The sequence below is a fragment of the Tamandua tetradactyla genome, chromosome 2 (assembly GCF_023851605.1).
Source record: "Tamandua tetradactyla isolate mTamTet1 chromosome 2, mTamTet1.pri, whole genome shotgun sequence".
In the NCBI taxonomy this organism is placed as follows: domain Eukaryota; kingdom Metazoa; phylum Chordata; class Mammalia; order Pilosa; family Myrmecophagidae; genus Tamandua; species Tamandua tetradactyla.
The window spans coordinates 185,601,188-185,622,345 of record NC_135328.1 but is presented as its reverse complement, the minus strand read 5'-3'; the positions used below and the strand labels follow the sequence as shown (position 1 = coordinate 185,622,345).

The 21,158-nt window shown below is 44.2% G+C and overlaps 1 protein-coding gene across 5 annotated transcripts in view; it reads left to right on the top strand.

Annotated features, from left to right (window-relative positions):
* PPIE (peptidylprolyl isomerase E) overlaps positions 1 to 18,688 on the top strand; it is a 31,070-nt gene extending 12,382 nt beyond the window's left edge. For 3 of the 5 annotated variants that reach the window (XM_077150160.1, XM_077150163.1, XM_077150162.1), the window contains 4 exons: positions 3,497 to 3,620; positions 7,134 to 7,319; positions 8,747 to 8,889; positions 18,425 to 18,688. In XM_077150160.1, coding sequence (XP_077006275.1) covers positions 3,497 to 3,620; positions 7,134 to 7,319; positions 8,747 to 8,889; positions 18,425 to 18,643 — 672 coding nt within the window. In that variant the 3' untranslated portion in view covers positions 18,644 to 18,688. Of the gene's footprint in view, positions 1 to 3,496; positions 3,621 to 7,133; positions 7,320 to 8,746; positions 8,890 to 9,074; positions 9,823 to 18,424 lie in introns of those variants that run through there. The other 2 variants (XM_077150159.1, XM_077150164.1) reach the window with 2 other exon arrangements.
* The last annotated feature ends 2,470 nt before the right edge of the window (positions 18,689 to 21,158 follow it).

Sequence of the window (21,158 nt, the reverse complement as noted above, 5' to 3'; positions counted from 1 at the left end):
TGTGTGTCTAGTCACTGATATCCCCCCAGCAATTGTTCCATACAGGTCCTGGCTATTTACTAGCTGCTATGGAAGATGAACTAAATTCCACACATCACTATGACACCATCTTGGCCTTACCTCTCATCTGCTGTATTACTAATCTCTGCTATTGTGCCTTTCATCCCCATAATTTGTTATGTTTCTTTTTATACTTACAAATTCCTTATGCTCACATACTGACTTCTTAAATATCCTTCAGCTCTTTGTCCATATTTTTCTTCATCTCCTTATTTGACCATCTTTGATTAGTTTTTCCAACTTTCGAGTCTCCTCTGATGTTTTAATTTGTTCCCTTGACTGAGACATATTTTTCTGTTTCTGCATATGGCTTGTAATTTTTTGCTGATGTCTAGGTATCTGATTATCATGGTGAGTTAACCACGAAGTTCCATTTCACCCTCTTGTGTAAGGTTTTATTGTGGATGGAGTTTGTGTTAAGGTTCTTCTTTGATGCTTGGTCTGACTTATTTTAGACCTTTAGAATAGTTGATGTTTAACTGTTGAGATTTTCTCAGCTCTTCTTCATCTGATTCTTGTTCTGTATAGGCAGTACAATATTTTTTTTTTTTCTTTTTTTGCATGGGCATGCACTGGAAATCGAACCCTGATCTCCAGCATGGCAGGCAAGAACTCTGCCTGCTGAGTCACCTTGGCCATGCACTACAATTTTTAAGATTGCTCTTTTTGTGCAATTGTTTCACCACTAGGAGATGGTTTCCTTTCCTCTATTCCTTCTCTGGGAATCTTGATCTGTTCTGTTTGGTTTTGTGCAGAGTTTTCTCCCCAGCTCCTATAATTTGTATATATTCTTTCCCTGTTTTCCTTAGGCTTTTCAGTTCTGGGACCCGTCTTATCTAAACAGCAGCCCAGTTTAATACTCTACCCAACCCCGTTTTTTTATATGAGGCTTTTCTATCTCCAGTTTCTTCCCCATTAGCATATCCTGCCCTGGAGAGCCAAATGGGTCAATCCAGAAAGGTGGGTCACTTCAGAAAAGTCTGTTTTGCCTTTAGGTGGTCCAGCCACCTGAAACTGGATTGAACGAGGGCAAGTTCTTGCCAGCATTTCTATTGTGATCCCTGCCCCCTCCTCACCAGGGCGGAGAGTGTCTTTTGTATGCAGCACACCTTAGTGTTTTCTGTTCCACCTTAGGTCTCTGCAGACTTAGGTCCCTGTGCCTGGAGATGCCTGAAGTTTTAACTTGCTGCTAAGTCACTTTCCCTCAGTCTATGGTGGGAGGGACCCAGGCCCTGCTGCCTTTGTGTGACTCCCAAGCTGCTCATGACCAAGTGAGGGGTAGGGGAATGGAGATGGACCAATGGTCCAGGATGGAATTTTCCTACCTGGTATGTTTCTGTTTCTTCGATTCTGCATTTATGGATTCCTTCTCCAGTCTCCATCCTCCAGAGTTCTCAGCAAGTGGAATTTTCTTTTATAGGGGATGTCTTATATCACCACGTTGATGACGTCCACTGACTATTACTTCTTGACTTCCCTTTCTCTCTTTATCCTCTGAACATTGTTCTACTGGATTCTTTCCTTGGCTCTCACCTCTCTCTCCTCTCAATTGAAGCAGTTGCAGTTCCTCTTGACTTTTATGCAGTCTCTCCTGTGCTGATGATTTTCCCAGTCTTGGTTTCTAATCCTGAGTTTCAGACATTTCTGCCCACAAGTCTTAGAAGCAGAGTAAAGTTGTCTAAAACGGATTTCCTCCCCTATTTAATCCTGGTCTTCCCACATTCTCCATCTTGATTAATTTACCACCATCCATCCACATAAAAACCTTAGCCAGAAGTTTGGATGCAAAGCAGAACACATAAAGTGGCCCTTGCAGTCAATTAGAGTCCCCCTAGTTCATCCTCGACCCCTCTTTGGATATAGGGCCTGGTCATTGTCATGTTCTGTAAGTTTTTCTCTTAAATCTTCCTTAAATCCTTCCTCCCCTCTTTCCGCCATCTTCTTGATTCAGCCTCTTGTCTCTCATTTGGATTGTTGCAGTGGCTCCCTAATTAGTCTTCAGTCTACAGTCTTATTCTTTTCCAGTCTTTCTTTTGTTGTTTTTTGGGTTTTTTTAGGGGTGGTGGTGCATGGGCCAAGAATCGAATATGGGTCTCCCACATGGCAAATGAGCATTCTACTCCTGAACCACCTATGCACCCCTCTCCCAACCTTTCTTAAAGACAGAAGGATCTTTTTGAAGCACAAATCCTCTCATGTGACCATCCTACTCAGAACTTTCATGTGGCTCCCCATCACTTGTCCTATAAGAGGGGTTCTCATGTTCTTAGCCTGCCCATCTCTTCAATCTCATTTTCCACCTCTCCACATGTCAGTTCCCACTCTACACTCTTAGTGAAACCATAGTTTGTATTTCCCTGTATATCTTTATTTTTGCACAGGCTCTTCAAGTACTTATTGTCCATTCCTCTCTCGGCAATAAATCCCATAAGGATGGGGCCTTGTAATGCATCTTATTAATGAAAAGGTGAGACAAGATGATGTGACTGAGGGCATGGACTCCAGAAAGATGGTTTAGACTTGAATCCCAACTTCTCCAGTTAACACATCTGTAACCGTGGGCAAGTTACTGAACTTTGCTGTGCCTCGGTTTCCCCAACTACTAAAATGGCGATGATAATGGTAATGACCTCAAAGATTGTTATGAAAATTAAATGAGGTAATATATGTAAAACGTCTAGAATAGTGCCCTGTACACTGTAAGAACTATGTGAATATTTGCTGCTACTACTATGCTTCTGCTGTTATTAGCAGCACATAATGATAGTGTTATCCTCAGTGCCCAGTATGATACCTTAGCAAATGTTTGTTAAATAGTTAAACCGAACTGTGAACAAATTAAGAATATTTGACTTCTTTGGGACAAATGTAATGATTTTATTAAATGTCCCCTTCTCTTTGCGGTATAAAGTAAGGCTTTTTATACCTCCTCCATTGTCTTCTGAGCACTTAGACCCAAGCAAGAGAGCTGCCCTCCTTTCTTCCTTTGTAGCTAGCCCATCAATGTGCTGCGTAGAAGGAGTGTAAGTGTAGAAGGAGATGGTGTCAAGAAGGTGGGGTTCTTGAACTGGGGTTTAAAGATGGTGAGAGGTTTGTTGTGGGCCAGAAAGTGTTGTTCTGTAACTGCAGGGCAGGGTGAAGCAAGGGGACATGTCTAGGAGGGCGATCTTCACGAGACAGCATGCCTGTGGAGTGGGGCCCAAGTTGGGTAGTACTGGGGACCCCTGTCCCTAGGTGCCCAGCTGGGTGCTGTGATCATCTCCCCTGCCTCCTGCAGCCCTGTCAGGGCCCAAGGCCTTCACAGTCAGCACCTTGCTTCTCTTCACAGAGACAAGGTCCCTGCCTATTCACGGGAGTTGTGTTCTGGGTGTGTGTTGAGAAGAATACTGCGGAGTTTGGGAGTTCTCTATAACCCAGCAATTTCTGCTGTACCTAGGTAGAGCCCACAGTCAAAAAGGCCCGGTCGAATCCTCAGGTGTACATGGACATCAAGATTGGGAACAAGCCAGCTGGTCGCATCCATATGCTTCTGCGTTCAGACATCGTTCCCATGACAGCAGGTGAGCAGGACTCCTTGGTCAGGACAGCAGGGAAGCTGGTAGCTGAAGGAAGCCTTCCCAGTCTTGTGCTCTAGCTGCTGTTTCTGACCTGAATTGATCTGAGGATCTCAGACCCTGGGATCTAGCAACAATGGGTCAGAGCAGGCATTTCTGAAGCTTTGTAAATGTTGGTTTACTATTTTTGTTTTTGTTTGTTTGTGATTTAAAACAAGCATATAGGGGTTCATTATAAAAATTTAAAAAAAGAAAATGCATTTAAACAGTCCAACAATATTGAAGGTAATACACCAAAAATTGAACTCTTCTTCTACTATCAACAGCCATTTTTACTCTCCAGAAATAGCTACTGTTAATTAAGTTTTTTTGGTATCCTTTCTATTTAGTTAAGTATCACTTCATTTTTTATACTCTTACTCTAATTTTTGTTATTATAAAAAGAGATAAGTTTAGAGACAATTCCACAAAGCTTGTTTTGCAAAAACAGCAGTCCCTGGTGCTATACCCACCACCAACCATTTGCTGCCAATTTAAACTCTTTGCTGATTCTCCGACATTGCTCTAGATAATAGGTTTTTATCTCCACTTCTTGGTTTTTCTGTCTTTCGCATTATCTTTTGACTTCCCACTTCAGAAGATAAAGAATTTGTTTTTTTTTAAATCACCTTCTCTGCCCCCTCATCTTCCCAATATAGTTACCTTGCTTTTGATTTGGACATAGATTATTTTTAACTGTATAAGCATCATGCTATGATAACTTCCTTTCATCTACAGCATTTTGTTTTTCCTAGAGTTAATAATAATCTTGTTTTTACATTTGTTTAATTTTCTGTGAACTTATTCCTGATTCTGTCCCAAATTCTTCTGCTTGTATAAATCTCTCACTGTGTTCAAACACATCAGGTATTCTCTAATTTTACTTTCTTGTAGAAGTTCCTCTTTAGAGCCTTCTGACCTGTTTGAACCCTAGACCTGTTGCTCTCCAGGTCACTTCACAGCTATTGTCTTGGGATCACTCATTTTCACCTCTTAGCTGAGAACCTCTGTCATCTTCTTTCTTGCTTCATCTCTTCATTCTAGTAAAGTACATTCTTCTAAAGCATCTGGAGATAGGAACATGGGAGGTAAGCTTTTTGAGACCAATGTCTGAAAATAGTACCTTCCCACCTGATTAATAGTTTGCTAGGGAGTAAAATTCTAAAGAAGTTTATTGCCATTGTGACTCTTGGTCGTTTAAATAAAACCTTTTTTATGTCTAGAGTTGCACTCTCCAATATGGCAGACACCAGCCACATGTGGTGATTGAATTTAAGTTAATATAAAACAAATGAAATTTTAAAATTCAGTCCCTCAGTTATACTGGGAAAGTACTTAATAGCTGTTGAACAGTGCTGGTCTGGAGATCTGGAGGATCTAGAGGATCTCTTTGTCCCCAGCATTCTGAAATGATTTGCCTGTGGAGTAGATACCCTTCCATCCATTATACTGCATATTTGGTGGGCCCTATTGTATTAGTTTTCTGTTGCTGCTGTAACAACACAGATTTTGCAGCTTAACACAACACACAGTTATTATCTTACAGTTCTGTAGGTCAGAAATCTGACGTAGGTTTTACCAGACTAAGATCAAGATGTTTTCAGGCTGATGCTTTCTTTCTGGAAACTCTAGAGGAGAATCTGTTTCTGGGGGCATTCAGGTTATTGGCAGAATTTACTTCCGTACAGTTATAGGCTGGAATATGCATTTCCTTGCTGGCTATCAGCTGAGAGCTGATGCCAACTTCTAGAACCTCCACATTCTTGATTCATGGCCCTCTTCCTCCATCTTCAAAGCCAGCAACAACAGGTCACTTCCCTCTCACACTTTGCATCACTTCTGCTGCTTTTCCATCATGTGTGTAACTCTTTTTTCTCTCTCCCACTCAGCTGGGAAGTTTTTTATTTTTAAGCATTTGTGATTTGATTGGGCCCACCCAGATGATCCAGGATAACCTCCTTCATCTGATGGTCCATGACCTTAGTCACTTATTTTTATCATTCTGCCATGTATAGCATAGCATATTCTTAGGTTCTAGGGACATGAACATTTTGGTGGGGGAACCGTTATTCTGCTTATCACAGTCATCAATCAGGACAGTCTCTTCCTTTGATTCAGGAAAATTTCACTGAATTTTTTTGGCTTTGTCCCTTCTCCTTTCTCTCTTTCTGGAATCTAAATGTTCCTATTTATAGCACCATGAGCTGATTTCATGGATATAGTATCATTTCATCTTTCTGGGGATATTACTAAAGTTTCTTTTTCCTGTGTAGATTTGTTTCTTCAAGTTTCTTTTCCTGTTTTTTTTTTTGGTTTGTTTGATTTTGTTCTGTTTGTTTTGGTCTTGCTTTTCATTTTAGATGCCTTCCCCATATTTGGCAAATGGGGCCCTAAAAATCTGTTTGGACACTCCATGGGCATTGGTAAGGCTTACTGGCTGAGGCAGAGTCCCCAGAGAATGCTTCACTGGTCTTCTGCCGGGGCTCTGAATCTAGGTGCCTGCCATCTAAGGTTGGGAAGGTGCTCAGCACTTCAACATTCCAAGTAAAACTTTCCTTAATCTCCATTTGTCATTATGGTACCTCAGCCCTCAACTTTGATCCCAGTCCAAAGGTCCTGTCCTGTGGCATATTTCTCAGGGATTGGAGCCTAGCCATACTTAAAAAATCTTTTTAATCATTCCTGTATTCTCTCCCCGTCTCTCATGTCTGTAACCTAGCTCATTGTCCCCCCTTCCCCCTCTTTTCGTAAACCGCCCATTTCCATAGCTCACCACTAAACCGTAAGCCTCCCTGTTGTTTGCTTCACTTCTCTATACCTAACCTTAGCCCTCAGCCTAGCAACTGTCTCTAAGCTTGTGTAATTAGCCCCCTACCCCTCTTGCCCACGCCCCTGCTCCCTCCCCCTCCTAACCGATACCTCGGGGTCTTTAGCGTACTTGAGCCGCTTTGGTACCTAAGCTCTTGTGATGTAACAATAAAGAAGCTTTGTGCTGATTAATTGGCCTCTGGCTCAAGTCCGTTAGTCCCCTAGCTGAGACGGCTAGGTCCTGCTTACCTCAGGTTTACACCCAGCGAGCTCGCCCCCTAACTCACCCAGTGGTCTGGCCGCGAGGCAGCCCGGCTGAAGCTATTCCGGCACTGTCCTTTAACCTATGAGCAATTGGACCTGTCTACTGTCATGGTCAAAGAGGGGCAGCCCCCCATTGCAGGGGGAGAAGATCTGGGAGTTAAACACTTTATTAAATAGACTTTCAGCAGAGTGTTTTTAGAACTGCTTTCAGCCTTTTATCTGAGCTTTTCTGCAGCATAAATTGAATTGTTTCTTGGCTTTGCCCAGTTTATCTCTTATTTTAAGATAAAAATATAATCATTAAACAAATATAGCAGGAGGTTTTCAAATTCTAGTTAGGGGTTTTGTTTATTCATTTGTTTTTATTTTGTTTTTTAACCTGAGTGCCTTTTCCCTTCCCAACCTCAGAGAATTTCCGTTGCCTGTGCACCCATGAAAAGGGCTTTGGCTTCAAGGGAAGCAGCTTCCACCGCATCATCCCCCAGTTCATGTGCCAAGGCGGTGATTTCACAAACCACAATGGCACCGGGGGCAAGTCCATCTATGGAAAGAAGTTTGATGATGAAAATTTTATCCTCAAACACACAGGACCAGGTAGGACCCTATCCGTGCCTGGTGCTGAGTGAGGCTGGGTTAGGATGAATGGTTGTGGAGGGTGTTCTAGCTGGAGGAATGTGGTAGTCCTGACACTGCCAGTGAACATGTGAAAAATGGTCAGCCTTGCTGGATCAGAGTAAGCTTTGGCTTATCCAGATATGTTTGGGTGGGAATATCTGTATGCCTGCATTCATATACCGCCATTCCCCCCTTCCCCCCACCATGTCCACGTTCCCTGTTAGTCTAGCTTAAATTCTGTGGTCTGCTGTTGAAGTTTTCTTTTACTTATTCTTTCAACCCCCACCCCTCCCTCTCTCCCTCTGTCAGATTTACCCAATAAAATCCCAGTGGTTGGCACCCAGGCAGCTGGAGAAAAGCACAGAATTTTGCACACTGGTGGTCTTGCTGTTCCTCAAACACACTGTTTCATTCTCCTCAGGGCCTTGGCAGAGACTCTTTCTCTCCTAAAGCATTTTTCCTCCAGTGGTGGTTCCCCTCACTTTGTTCAGGCAGCTCACATGCGTCGCCTTGTCTGAGAAGCCTGGCTACCCTTGCTCTCTGAAATGCGCTTCTGCCCTTTATTTGACACCATTTTTTTTCATACACTTAGTACTTGAAACGATGTAGTTGTTAGTATTTCTGTCTCCCCTCTTAGAATTTCTTGGGCGTAGGACTCAGTCTTTCTTGTTCACCATTGTATCGGGAACAGCACTGGCAAATGCTGTTTGCCAGTAAATATTTGGATATTTAAATGTTTCTCAGGGCTAAGCTGTATGTGTTGGGCACCCTGGTAGACTCCATGGACTGAGATGGAGTGGGACCTGGTCCCTCTCCAGGGGCAGCACCCGGACTAGAGTCCCAGCTGTGAAGAGTGGGGTTTCTCATTGCCACAGACCAGCTGCAGCAACTTGTGTTGCACCCCCTCCAGCCCCTGTCAGACCCAGGCCTTTAAAACTAAACTCAGATGTCACCTCCTCCAGAAAGGCTTCCGTGATAACTGCTCTCTCTCTCTCACATAGACATTCTTAGAGGATGCCTCCTTGTGCCCCTTTCCTGCACACATCTGTCACTGACTTCATTTTGTTCTAGCAGAGTTATCTTTTGAGTGACTCTCTTCCACTAGTCTGGGGGCCCCAGCAGGGCTGGGACTGTCTTTTGCTCACCAGTGTTCCCAGAGTTCCACAGAGGCCTGTTCACAAAGTAGATCTTCAGTACATATTTGTTCACTAAATGAATGAATGAAAGAACAAACTAGTATAAAAGTATTGAAACAACCCTCCTCACTCCATGTCACTGAATGTTATTTGACTGAAAGTCAGGCAGACATATCCAGGTGGTCTGTGTGTCCCAGTGTCCAAGCCAGCCTGGCTGAAGGACTATTAGGGGGAGCTGGGTGAAGGGAGCTGACAAGTTGTTTCACTCAGGGCTACTGTCCATGGCCAACTCTGGCCCAAACACCAATGGCTCCCAGTTCTTCCTGACGTGTGACAAGACAGATTGGCTGGATGGCAAGCACGTGGTGTTTGGGGAGGTCACTGAAGGCCTGGATGTCGTACGGCAGATTGAGGTAGGTGACCAGGGATGGGCCGGGACTGCTTCCTGGGGGTAGGGCTGCTTCTGCCCTGCTGCCCTTTCCTCTGATGCGACAAGTTCCGGTTGGGATGGGCGGGTGGGGGTGGGTATCCCTCAGCACCTCTTTATTCTCCATCTCCCTTCCCTGATTTCTCCTATTCTTCTGTTCTGCCTGCAAAGGCCCAGGGTAGCAAGGACGGAAAGCCAAAGCAGAAAGTGATCATCGCTGACTGTGGGGAATACGTGTGATATGGCACTTGCTCTGCTCTCCCCACCTCTCTGTTGTTGCCCCTGAGTATCCAGGAGCTGTCAACCCCTCCAGGGAACCAGCAGGGAGCTCCTGTTTGAAGAAAGCAGCAATTTGTGTCTGAGCCCTTCCTTGGGGTCAGCTTGGAGCGATTTCTCTGCAGACATAGACTGGTCTTCCTCTGGGCTCTTTCCCAGAAGCGTGGCTGCTGGCACAGATCCTGCCCTCCCCCTTGTTGATGGTCTGTGGGTAGTCACTGGCTTCCCAGGCCTGTGCTGCCAGCCTGGTTCCTGGGATGTTTTCTTCTGTTAAAGTAAATTGTAGTCCTTGTTCTGCTGCCTCCATCCATTTCCTGGGCATTGTCACAGTTTACATATCCTTGTCAGACCATTGTGGGGGCAATGGAAATTAGAGTGTGGTGTACTAGAAAGTACCTGTTTTCTAGTGTCTCAACTGCTAAACTCCTGCTGACTAATCTTATAGGCCATAAGTTCTTATCTGTCTCAATGACTCATTTATTTATTTATTTGATCACTTATTTGTTCAATTATCCCACTGATATTTTTATAACTCAGAGTGCCTTCTCTGTGCCAGATTCTGTGTTCATTTGTCAGGAGACAGAGGAGGTTGGCCAGCTGGCCCACTGCCTGATTTGGGGAATAAAGTTTTACAGGACAGCCATTTTTTCACTTGTTGTCTATGGCTCCTTTCTTACTGCAGTGGCCGAGTTGACTAGTTGGTGACTGGGACTCTGTGGTTCCAAAGCCTAAAATATTTACTAGCTGAGCCTTTACAGAAAAAGTTTGCCAACCTTTGAAGTAGACAGATGGCCCGGGCCACTGCCGAGTTTGTAGCTTGGCCCTCCTATGTGCAGCCGCTGGAGTTTGAGTCGGGCTGGCTTTTTTCTGCTCCCTCTCCCACAATATTGTCAGCCATGTGGTTTAAAGAATCCTTGACCTGCTGAAGACTCTAAGTAAAGACCTGTCTGTCGGTTGTTCAGACCATTTGCAGTCTCCTGTACTGGGCTTTTGCATCTTGAGTTGAGATCTAGATGAGCTACAAGGCAGGAGAGGCCTGCTGTCCTCTGGCCCTGGCAACCCCAAGATAGCTTCTGCTGTGGGGTGATGGCATTCTGGCCCTAACTCTGTCTCCTGTGTACCAGTTGGACCCCCACCTTTGCTGCATACCCTCCTGCAGTTGGCAGGGTTTCTGTCTCCTCTTGGTTGGGATCCTGATTGTCCATAATCAGTCAGGGTACAGATTGATGCATCATAGTTCAGTCACAAGATTGAGGACAGGTATTAGTGAAGTTGGGGTGAGAGCACTGACTTCTCAGGGCTGGTATGGGAACAAAAGAGCTTAACATGGACAGTCTCCCAAGAGAGGACTGACTACTGTGGCAATGATCTTGTCACTTTCTGTTCTTCCCTGAATACCTAGGGAGGTGGAAACCATTAGGCAGTTGTGAAAGCGCAACAGGTTTCAAGCCCTTGGGCGTCAGTTCCTTTCCCAGTGCTCTACCTGGGGATCTATAGATTTTATCATCTCATTGAGTCCACATCAGAACCCTGTTCGAGGGTAAACTGAGGCTCAGGTGACTTGACTTAAAAAAAGTCATTCTGCTGATGTGGCAGAACTAGGATTGGAAGCTTGGCCTGACACTCCCTAGTAGTAGTGGAGTCCTGGGATGTTTACCAGGTTCTAGCCTCAGTCTATGGGAGGGGCTGCTACAGAAGAGCAGCTGGTAGGAGGGGGCAGTGAGGAAACGGTATCACTCTGCCAGGCAGAGTGGGAGAGGCTCAGAGCTTGGGGAACACGCAACCTGGCCACCTAATGTAGCCACTCACAGCACTCTCTGCCTACCCTCAGGAAGTGGCCCCAAGGGCACAAGTAGGATCCCTTTGCTGTAGCCTTAAAGGGCAAATCTACTTTCCCTGGGATTATACATAGCTCCTGCCCAGGGTTCCATATTCACACCAACTCCATTGCTCCCGCACCAGGGCTGAGCACATGAAGCTTGGTTTTGCTTATTCAAATCCTCACTAATTCAGCATTGTGTCCCATCTGTGTGCCTGACCCTGTAACAAGAACTGCACAGAGGAAGAGACAAAAGCTTGTCCAGGGATTGTGGGTTTCTGCACAGTTCAGTGACTGATGAATGTCTTTCCAACAGCATGACATCTGCCTCCAGATGCTACTAGTGTCATACCCCATTGGGCACAGCAAGGAAAGAATTGTAGGATCTCATTTTATTAGCAGAAAATTGAGTTCAGGTGATAGAAAACCGGAGAGCCATGTTTTTAAAAAATTGTAATGGAAGATTTCATTATATAATAAAGTGGAAAAAGCATATCACCAAGAAGTTTATATGGTACAGGCCGACCCCAATTTTATAAAACTATATATGTAAACAGTTTGTATGCATATTCTTAAAAAAAAAATAGTAAAAAATTCACCATAATTTTGTATTTTAAGGGTACCAAAAAATGGACAAAGGGTTTCAAGAGGTATTTCTCTAAAGAACATACAAATAGCAAATACGGATTATGAAAAGATGTCATTAGGGAAATGCAAATCAAAACCACAGTGAGATACCATAACACTCCTACTGGGATGGCTGTTATTTAAAATAATAAAGTAAATGTTGAGGATGCAGAGAAATAGGTGCCCGTACGCATTATGAGAATGAGAATGTGAAGTGGCATGGTTTTCCTGTGGAAAACAGTTCAGCAGTTCCTCAAACTTAACTGTAGAATTTCATGACCTAGCAATCCCTCATCTAGGTATGCACCCAAAAGAATTGAAAGCCAGATCTCCAACAGATACCTGTACACCAGTGTTCATCATAGCATTATTCACCATAGCCTAAAGGTGGACCAAACAATCCAAGTGTTCATCAACATGAATGGATAAAGAACTGTGGTATATACATACAATGGAATATTATTCAGCCCTAAAAAAAGAATGTCGTTCTTTTATATGCTACAACATGGATGAATCTTGAAGTAATGTTGAGTGAAATAAGACAGGCCAAAGTGACAGGTACTATATGATTTAACTTATATGAAATACCTAGAATATGCAAATTCATAGAGACAGACAATGGATTACAGGTTACCAGTGGCGGCAGGTTGAGCAATGAGGAATTCATAATTGAGGGGAAGAGTTCCTGTTTGGGGGTGATGGAAAAGTTTTGGGAATGGATGCAGTCAGTGATGGTAGTGGAACATTGTGACAGTAATTAGTACCAGCGAATTGTATACTTCAATATAGATAAAAAGGGAAATTTTATGTTAATATATATTACTACAATAAAAATTTTAAAAAGAAGGAATGAAATTTTCAGCCATTTTTAGAATGAAATTTCCTACATCTCAGGATGTAGAGTTTTGTGCTGTCAGCAAACCTGTCGCCTGTTGGAGTTGCACAGGGGACAGATAGAGCACAGTCTTCTGAAGGCCCAACCCTGTCTAGCTACCAGGGGATATTCCCAGGGAGCAAGTGTGTATAAATGAATGATCATAAACTAAACATTTGATCTTATGAGGCCCTTTCTTGGAACTCTGCTTGTGCCACAACCCAGCTTTAGACTATGCGTTGCCCTCACTCCAGAGTTAACCCCAGGCTCAGCCTGGCCTCCCTTGTCTTTACCCTGTGTAGGCCCTGATGCTCCTATAAGGAGCTGAACAGGACTTTCCACATGTTCAGGTGTGCTCACATTGAGATCATCAAAGGGCAACCTGGCAGGTCAGGCCAGTCCCTGCATCCCAGGGCTCGGCTTAGTGGGGAGACCTTTGCATAACAATTGTGGATCTGGAAATGCTCAGGGTGGAACCCAGGGCTGCAAGGCACTGGCTTTCCCCAGGGGAAGGGGCAGTTGATTCCAATGGAGGCTTTTGGGAAAGGCCTCCAGGAGGATACAGGTGAGGACAAAGAAGGGGACATCTAGGTGGCAGGGACAGTTAGTGCAGAGGCTCGATGCTTGAGAGTGAGCAGCCATTCATAACAGTGCATCGGGGCAAGACAGTGTCTGGAAGGTGACTGGAAAAAAGAGCTTGAACCGAGGGCCCGGAGCAGGCTGTGAGCGCTTTCTGGTTTTTGTCCAGCAAATGAGTTTGAGTGCTGAATTAGTATGTTGATTACTCTTTTAGTCTCCAGTATCTTAGAGCAGCTAGAAATAAAAACCTAAAATTGTGGAATTGTAACCGATACCAAACTCTGAAATCTATTCTACAACTGATCATTGCAATGTACTTTGAAGTTTATTGCTTTTTTTGTATATATGTTTATTTTTCACAAAAAAAGACAAGAGTGTAATAGGATAGGATTTTATAAGTGAATATGACGGCTGAATCAATACATTGATATATCTTTTTTGTTTGGTTTTTTTTCACATGGGCAGGCACCGGAAATCGAACCCGGGTCCTCGGGCATGGCAGGCAAGCACTCTTACCTGCTGAGCCACCATGGCCCACCCTCATTGATATATCTTTTGGTCTCCAGTATCTTGGACCAGCTACAAGAAAAAAAGAAAAATCATGGAACTATAACCTATACCAAACTTTAGCATCTGTTGTATAACTACTTGTTAAAATTTACTTGGAAATTTCTTTTCATGCAAATGTCTGATCAAGGATCCTACAGGATCTCCTTGGTGTAGAAAAGATAGACATATTGGATTAATGATCAACAAACCCTCAAAGAGCTCTGCTGAGCCAGGCCCTGTGTTGGGTGTTGGCCGTGGATGAGACAGAGGTCACATGCTCGCTGCAGAGATATAGCAAAGCTGTCTCTGTGGGAAAAGGCACCTGATGTCCTGAAAAGACTAAAGTGTTGCAAAGCTGCTTGAGTCTGGGGCAGAAGGAGGCCTTGAGAAACGTGTAACTTTTTGACTCATCAGGTCACAATGAAGCAGGTGGTTCAGCTTCTCCAGTGTTCTTTAGTTACATTTTTTACTTTATTTATCTAGTAGCCCTATAAAATAAACCTCACTGAACCTCTCAGGGTCTTTGAGTGTCTGTCTGAGCTCAGAGTCCCACCTGGTCCCAGCTTTAACTATATCTGTCTCTCTTGTGTTTCTTTCTCAATTCCCAGTCTTCTCCCTTCAGACCCGACACTGAGCTGTGCTGGTCACGGCAGTTGGGTCCTGAGGAATCCTCTGGGGGCTCTCATGGGTCAGCAAGCCTGACTGAGGAGCCTCGGAAGCATCTTACCTGGTGTTTTCATTTACTAGGCTGCTTAAAACATACCAGGAAATGCTTTCGCTTTAAAACAATGGAAATTTATTAGCTTACAGTTTGAGGCCCTGAGAATGTGCAAATCAAGGCATCATCAAGGTGATGCTTTCTTCCCAAAGACCAGATGCCAGAGATTCTCAGCTCCTCTGTCATATGGCAGCATCTGCTGGTCTTCTCCTTCTCTTCTGGGTTCTGTTATTTTTAACTTCTTGCCCCCATGGCTTTTTCTTTCTCTGTATTCATTCCATTTATAAAGGACTCCAGTGAGAGGATTAAGACCTGTTCTAGTTTGCTAGCTGCTGGAATGCAATATACCAGAAATGGAATGGCTTTTAAAAGTAGAATTTAATAAGCTGCTGGTTTACAGTTCTAACGCTGAGAAAATGTCCCAATTAAAGCAAGACTATAGAAATGTCCAATCTAAGGCATCCATGGAAAGATACCTTGGTTCAAGAAAGCCAATGAAGTTGAGGGTCTCTCTCTCAAGTGAGAAGGCACATGGTGAACACAGTCACGGTTTCTTACTCAGCTGGAAGGGTGCATGTCGAGCATGATGTCAAGTGCTAGCTTTCTCTCCTGGCTTCCTGTTTCATGAAGCTCCCTGGGAGGCATTTTCCTTCTTCATCTCCAAAGGTTGCTGGCTGGTAGACCCTCTGTGGTGCTGCAGCATCTCTGCTCTCTCCAAATCTCCTTCATTCTCCAAAATGTTTCCTTTTTTATAAGACTCCAGAAACTTATCAAGATCCACTTAAATGGGTGGAGCATGTCATGACCTAATCCAGCTTAACAACCACTCCTGATTAAGTCACATCTCCAGGGAGATGATCTGATTACAGTTTCAAACATACAGTATCGAATAGGGATTATTCTGCCTTTACGAAATGCGATTTTGATTAAAACATGGCTTTTCTAGGGTCCAAACATCCTTTCAAACCGCACATTCCAGCCTATGGACCCTTAAAAAGACATGTTTTCCTATATACAAAATACATTAATTTCATAACAATATCAGAAATCCTTAAACCATTTCAGTAGCAATACAAATGAAATACAAAGTTAGAAACAGTACAAACTCCTATCAAAGTTAGTTACAAGCATGGACTGTTCTAAGGCAAGGTTCTCCTCTGGTTCTGGACCTATAAAAACTCAAACAAATTATTTGCTGCCAATGTACAAAGCAGGAACATTCATAGGATACATATACCCATTTATAGGGAGGAAGGAACACAGGGGTCACCAGACCCACACAGTTTTGAAAACCCTCAGGGTCAAGGCCATTAGATTTCAAAGTCTGAGAATCATTCATCTTTGGGGCTTCTGACAGTGGCAGTCCCACGCTTTCCAAGGGCCTATGCATAGGCCTGCCTCTCTCTGAACGCAACATTGGGGAGACCACCTTTTTCTCGGCTCCACCCTCTTCAAGCATTGGGGCTACACCCGGGCTCTCTGCCATCTCCGGGGCACACACTCAACCCCTCCATGTGGTGGCAGCCAGGATCTCCTCAAACCCCAAGGAATGTGCTTCACCCTTTCCAAGGCCTGAGGTGGCATGACTTCCACTGCAATGAGGTGGAAGTCCCATCCTCTGCCTTTGGGGCAAACTCACCCTCTCCATGGGCTTGGGTAGGTCTGCTCTCCTGGCCCGAGGCTTTTTGACTTCAGACCTCAGCCTCCATGGTTTTGCCTCTAAAGTTGCTTTCCTCCAAAGTGTCCCTTCTCTGAACCCCCAAGTCCAGACTGGCAGTGGCTCTATTTATACAGGTCCCACAGCACTCTCATTGGCTTTCTATGCAGTAGCCTTGGATCATGCTCTTCAGACTTAAGAAATTTCCACGAATCCTTCCTGGATACTCCATGTCCAATCTTGGCTTTCTCTGAAATGGCTGACTGGTTTTACTTTTGGCCAAATCCTCACATGGGGCACCATTCTTTGGGGTTTTCCCTCCTGGAAGCCCAGAATTTTACAGAACATCAATTTCTGCTTTCTCAGTACCCAAGAGTTCAGTTCTCAGCTTATCTGTTGCATTTCACTATAAGCTGTGAGGAGAAACCAGGCTGCACTTTCCACATCTAATTTGGAGATCTCTTCTGCTAAATATCCAAGTTCATGGCTTTTAAAATTAGTCTTCCAGCCAAAGCCACTAGTCAATTTTGCCAGATTACCTGCCATTTTAAAACAAAATTCATCTTCCTTCCAGTCTATAATAACACATGCCTCTTTTTGTCTAAGGCTTTATCAGAAGTGTCTTTAGAGTACACATTTCTGCCAACAGTCTCTTCAAAGCATTCTAGGCCTTCTCTATCAAGCTTCTCACAACTCTTCCAGAATCTTCCCCTTATCCATTTAAAAAGCTGTTCCAACATGTTTGATACTTCCAAAATGCAGCAGCAGCACCCCACTCCTGGTACCAAAATCTGTTCTAATTTGCTAGCTGTTGGAATGCAATATACCAGAAACAGAATGGCTTTTAAAGGGGGAATTTATTAAGTTGCTAGTTTACAGTTCTAAGGCCAAGAAAATGTCCCAATTAAAACAAGTCTATAGAAATGTCCAATCAAAGGCATCCAGGAAAAGGCACCTTGGTTCAAGAAGGCCAATGAAGTTGAGGGTCTCTCTCTCAAGTGAGAAGGCACATGGTGCACACAGTTACGGTTTCTTTCTCAGCTGGAAGGGCACATGGCGAGCATGGTGTCAAGTGCTAGCTTTCTTTCCTGGCTTCCTGTTTCATGAAGCTCCCCAGGAGGCGCTTTCCTTCTTCATCTCCAAAGGTCGCTGGCTCGTGGACCCTCTGCTTCGTGGTGCTGCAGCATTCTCTGCTCTCTCCAAATCTCCTTCACTCTCTAAAATGTGTCCATTTTTATAGGACTTCAGAAACTTATCAAGACCCACCCAAATGGGTGGAGACATGTCGTCACCTAATCCAGCTTAACAACCACTCCTGATTAAATCACATCTCCAGGGAGATGATCTGGTTACAGATTTAAACATACAGTATTGAATAGGGATTATTCTGCCTTTACAAAATAGGATTTTGATTAAAACATGGCTTTTCTAGGGTCCATACTTCCTTTCAAACCAGCACAAGACCCTTCCTGTCACAATCTTAGTGGAAGTAGCCTCATCAAAATATCCTATTTACAATGGGTCCACACCCTCAGGAATGGATTGGCTTTAAGAACATGATTTTCTAGTGTGCATACAGTTCCAAACCACCATGCCTACCTTCCCATTTTACAGAAACAAAGGCCCAGAGGGAACAGTAACTGTCTGAGATCCAGGGCAAGCAAGAAAGAGCCAGGATATGCCTACACTTCACCAGCAAACTGCCACTGCACGACTTGGAGTTGGGGCTGGGGAAGCAAGGGGAATATGGCCTGGTCTTCTTCAGGTTCCCTAATCCGGCAGTCCTGGAAAAGGGCCCCTCTGCCTCCTTCCAGAGCCCAGCGACCCCTTCCCCACTGACTGTCCTTTGTCTAATCCATCCTGGGCAGAGTACCCTGGCTCCATGTAGATAAAGGGAAGAAGGCTCAGGGCAGTCCTGGTGGTGAGCCCGTTGGCCAGCCAGCTCTGGGCAGGCCCTTTTGCTGAAAGAGAGCTGGGGGCTGCAAGAGCCTCTGGGGGCCCAGGCCACTCCCTCTAGACCTGACCTTGTGAGGGTGTTGGAGGAATGCTGTTCCCTTTGCAGGTGACAGGCATGCCCTGAGATATGGGACACACTGTGGCTTTCCCCGTAGGACCAGATGGGAGATGTTGCTCCTCTTGTCCCAGGTAGGCCCCACGAGGCCCCAGTCTCACCCCATTTCTTTTTTTATGTCTGATCTTATTTATTTGTAACTCTTCGAAAATCTTACTTTTGACTGGACTCAGACTTAGAGGAAGAAGCTCTCAGGGAGGACAGCCTCCATTTCTTGGTAATCTGTTCCTAGTGTTTTTCTTTGTCCTCATTCATCCTCTTGGCCAAAACTTAAGCATATTCTGCAGCCTCTTCCTTATTTTTCTTAGTACATGGTTTCTTCGGGGTAAAGTGCCGATGTTTATGTTGCAGGACACGTGGAATAACAAGATGCTGAATCTTGGGCACGTTGGTCCTGGGTTTTTTACCTTCCTTGTTCAGGGGCTTTCTCACAACATCCTGGTGGACATCATCCTCTACAGAGAGACTGAAAAGTCTGTGGATTCAGCTGGCTCTTTTGGGCCCCAGGTGATGAGACACAGTAACACAGTAGTGTCAGTCCAGGAATTTCCTTCTCCCCTTTTTTCATAATAGCCAAGTTGAGAACACTCAGATTGACATCCACAATGCAACCCCGACCATATTTTTTTTTTTTTTTTTTTTTTTTTTTTTTTTTTAAAGGAAAGACAGAGAGAAGGAAGGAAGGAAGGAAGAAAGGGAAACATTTTCTTGTTTTATTGTATTCTGTTTCTCCGTTTTTGTTACATGGGCTGGGGCCGGGAATCGAACCGAGGTCCTCCGGCATAGCAGGCAAGTACTTTGCCCGCTGAGCCACCGCGGCCCGCCCCGGACCATATTTGTGCTTTCCTTCTCCACTACTCCTTGGTCTATAACAGGAATGTCCCTTACTCAGTAAAAAGTGGACACGGACACGGGTCAAGACACCATGCTTCCTGGGGAAACGTCATTTCCACCACTGATTCGGACAACACAACCCTTCCACTCTTCACCCAGTGTCGGCAGTAACTTCTGTGGCTATTCACGTCTCATAAAAGGTACATAGTTTGCATTCATCGTGAGCTTCTGGCAGCCAGTGGCTGGAAAGGAGATACTCAACTACAAGGTGAGGCAGCCGACTGCCACCGAGGTGCCGCGAAAAAGAGCCACCCCATATCTTTTTGTTTGTCTGGAAATGTAATAATTTTATGGGAAGTTTATGAACAACTAATAAGGTTGACATGACTTTTCTAGACATTAAACATGTCTAGCTATTCCTCCTTATCCAAATATAAATCGTTCCTGAAAACTTACTGAAGAACATGAGTCTGTATTTCATTCTTCTGTTTTACTCAATTTTTAGTGTTTAGTGTATTTGTTTACTTTTTAAAAGCAGTTTTATTGAAATATATTCACATATTATACAGTCCATTCAAAGAGTACAATCAGTGGTTCACAGTAGCATCACATAGTTGTGCATTCATCACCATAATCAATTTTAGAAACTTTTCATTAGTCAAAACAACCCAAATCATTCCAAACCCCATATCCCCACTATTATTGACTCTTAGGCATTGGTGAGGTACATTTGTTACTGCTGATGAAAGCATATTAAGTATTACTATTACCTAAAGTCCAGGTTTGCGGTAAGTGTATTTTTTCCCATGCACCACTCTATTACTATCTCCTTGTAATAGCGATGTACCTTTGTCCTAGCTCATTAAGGAACATTTTTATATTTGTACTATAAATCACAGTCACCTTCCACCCAGGGTTCACTGTGTTGTATAGTCCTCTTTTTCATCCTCTAGCTTTCTACTGAGTGACACACACGACTCTAAACTTCCCCTTTCAACCACCATCACACTCATAATTCAGTGTAGTTAATACATTCACCATTAATGTGCTACCATCACCTCTATCTATTTCTCCAAATGTTTAAGTTCAACCTATCTAAAAATTCTCCACACATTAAGCATATACTCCCCATTCTCCTAGCCCCATTTCTGTGCCTGCTCCAAGCGGGCCCAGAATGTCTTGGCAGCTCCCCTGCCCTATCTTGTCCCAGGGCAAGTGGCCAAGCCCTGTTTCATGTGTCCTCCCAGCCATGCTCAGGCAAAACATTGCCCCCATCTCTCCCATGGCTTCTTGCTGTTCCAGATGCCGCCTGGCCCTTCCCTGCAGCCTTGCCCAACTTAGCCTGTGTTGGGAAAGTAACCCCATGTCACAATGAAAGACAATCAGATGCCTGGGTTGAAACTCTTGGAGGGAAACTTCGTTGTGGGCATGCGTAAGGCCAGGCCTGCCTTTGCACATTAGGTTAGTTCTAAAAATTGGTCAAATGAAAAGGAAATGATTCAAGCTTTTCCTTCTTTCTACCATCCAAACAGCCCTCTATTTATCTACTCCTCGAAACCTCAACCTTGTTCACATCCCGCTGGGAATCTTCTGACACCCAGGGAAGATCAGGTTCCCCCTCCCTAGAAGCTCCAAAAAGTGTGCCTCTGTGCACTCAGTGATATTCTACTGCTCATCCCCCTGGCCATGACTCCTGGCCACTCCCCCCTCCCAAGGCTGCCCCCCCCCCCCACTAGATATTGTCTCTACCTTCCTGTTTCTTTTTCCAGGATCTGATAACTTCCTGGTGAGGTTTCAAGGAGTTCTCTTTGAAAGAACTTCCTTATCAGCTAGAATTTACTGACCTTACCAACATGCTCCCATTGGTTATGGGTACCCCCAGAGCTATACTTACAGAGCATGTCCATGTCAGGTATGGTTTTCAGCACACACACACACACACACAGACATAAACTTATATTTCTCTTTTTAATTTTTGAACCTATGGATTGAGAATGAAACATCTCTCAGCCACTCTTGGGTTATGGGGGATTATTACCCAGGAGACAAGTTTGAGGTTCAAATTCAGAGAGGAAGGATCTAGATGTCTGGTCTGGGTGACATGGGAACACTATGATTTAAGATCATCTAACTTCATCAGTTAGTTCTAGTGCTCCTCATATCATAAGCTGTAGTCTTAGCAGAGCTCAGGTGTTTTATTTACAGAGGAAACTTCCTGTTGGAATGTCGACACCAAGTGTCTTCTGCCTCT